This window comes from Penaeus monodon, chromosome 25 (genome assembly GCF_015228065.2).
Source record: "Penaeus monodon isolate SGIC_2016 chromosome 25, NSTDA_Pmon_1, whole genome shotgun sequence".
NCBI lineage: Eukaryota > Metazoa > Arthropoda > Malacostraca > Decapoda > Penaeidae > Penaeus > Penaeus monodon.
The window spans coordinates 30,037,947-30,039,236 of record NC_051410.1 but is presented as its reverse complement, the minus strand read 5'-3'; the positions used below and the strand labels follow the sequence as shown (position 1 = coordinate 30,039,236).

General features: G+C 35.4%; 1 protein-coding gene across 3 annotated transcripts in view; it reads right to left on the bottom strand.

Moving 5' to 3' along the window:
• The window catches only part of LOC119589135 (poly [ADP-ribose] polymerase 2-like), a 14,024-nt gene that overhangs the window by 10,224 nt on the left and 2,510 nt on the right, over nt 1–1,290 (bottom strand). For all 3 annotated transcript variants that reach the window (XM_037937710.1, XM_037937709.1, XM_037937712.1), the window contains exon 4: nt 1,023–1,195. In XM_037937710.1, the coding sequence (XP_037793638.1) occupies nt 1,023–1,195 (173 nt within the window). The remainder of the gene's footprint in view (nt 1–1,022; nt 1,196–1,290) is intronic.

The window sequence follows — 1,290 nt, the reverse complement described above, 5'->3', positions numbered from 1 at the left end:
CATGCATGCACCTGAGTGTCCCAGTGTGTTCATGCATGCGTCACAGTGTGTTTCCTGGTATGTGTGTGGCCCTGTTTGTTTGCATCTTGGTGTGTTTATATGTCCCATTGAGAGTGTGTCCCCCAGAGTGTTTGTGTCCAAGAGTAAAGTATGGATGTTAAACAGATTAAGACATCAACATTAGCAGATACATTTAGGTCAACTGAAGAACTGGTCAGGGAGCAGAAATAAACTAAATTTATCACTAAGTACTGAAAATAAGTCTCATGATTAATGCATTCTTATAAAAGAGGCAAAAGGCACCAAATTCCCTACAGAGATGCCAATAATATGCTAATATTTCAGATTTAGTACTGACAAGATTGGAAAAAGTGGCTATAACAACCTTACAGTCATATGTAATAACTAATGGTGCACTTCTTTTCAATCTTTTTAGGCAATGCAATTAGGCTGATGCATCTTGGTTTCTCCTGTCATTTTACCATTTACTTGACATCTAGGAATGCCAAGTTTAATTATTTGTTATTTTAATAAGGAATTCCCTTGGTCCTTTCTCTCATGTATATTTTTTGATAATGGCTGATGCAGGCCTTTAGAATGTCTGATTTTTGAATTTATGAACTATAAAAGGAGGTACTGTTAGACCAGAAAGTCTATTTTGGACTTCCATATATATATATTTGGGTTTAAGTAGTTATCAAAAGCTTTAGCTGAATTGCTAATCCTTAAACATGACACAACTTGTTTCTGCAATTCTAGTATGATGAGATTAGGCATAAAAATTTGCCTCTAAGAGACCACAATTCCTTTACTGCACCTTGCTTCACATAAGCATGTTAGGACGTTTTTGAAATCCATGCCTGGACTTAAATGTTAACAGTGTTATGCACATAAGTATGTTTGGATATATCTATACATGTGCATTTGCCTAAAGGTGCCATACAATTAACTAAGTAGGATATATGGAGAAAGCAGAATAAATACTGAGGATGATATAAAGCAGAAAAATGCTTTCCACATACTTGTTGCAAAAAATACTCTTGGCCTTTTCCAGATCACTCCCACAAGGCTGAAGAGAGTTCTGGCCATTGGCTCCAACACGGCCCCATCTCATCCACACCGAAAAAGTATTTCCTGCATCACTTTCCAAGAGCTGAATGAGGTAGTATTTGTTGTTGTTGAATTCTATATTTGTCTGCAATGAGAATAATTTATAAGAAAAGAATGAAAGTTCTATATGTCATACTTATATATCATAACAGAACTATCTAGATAAAATAGCTAATAGCT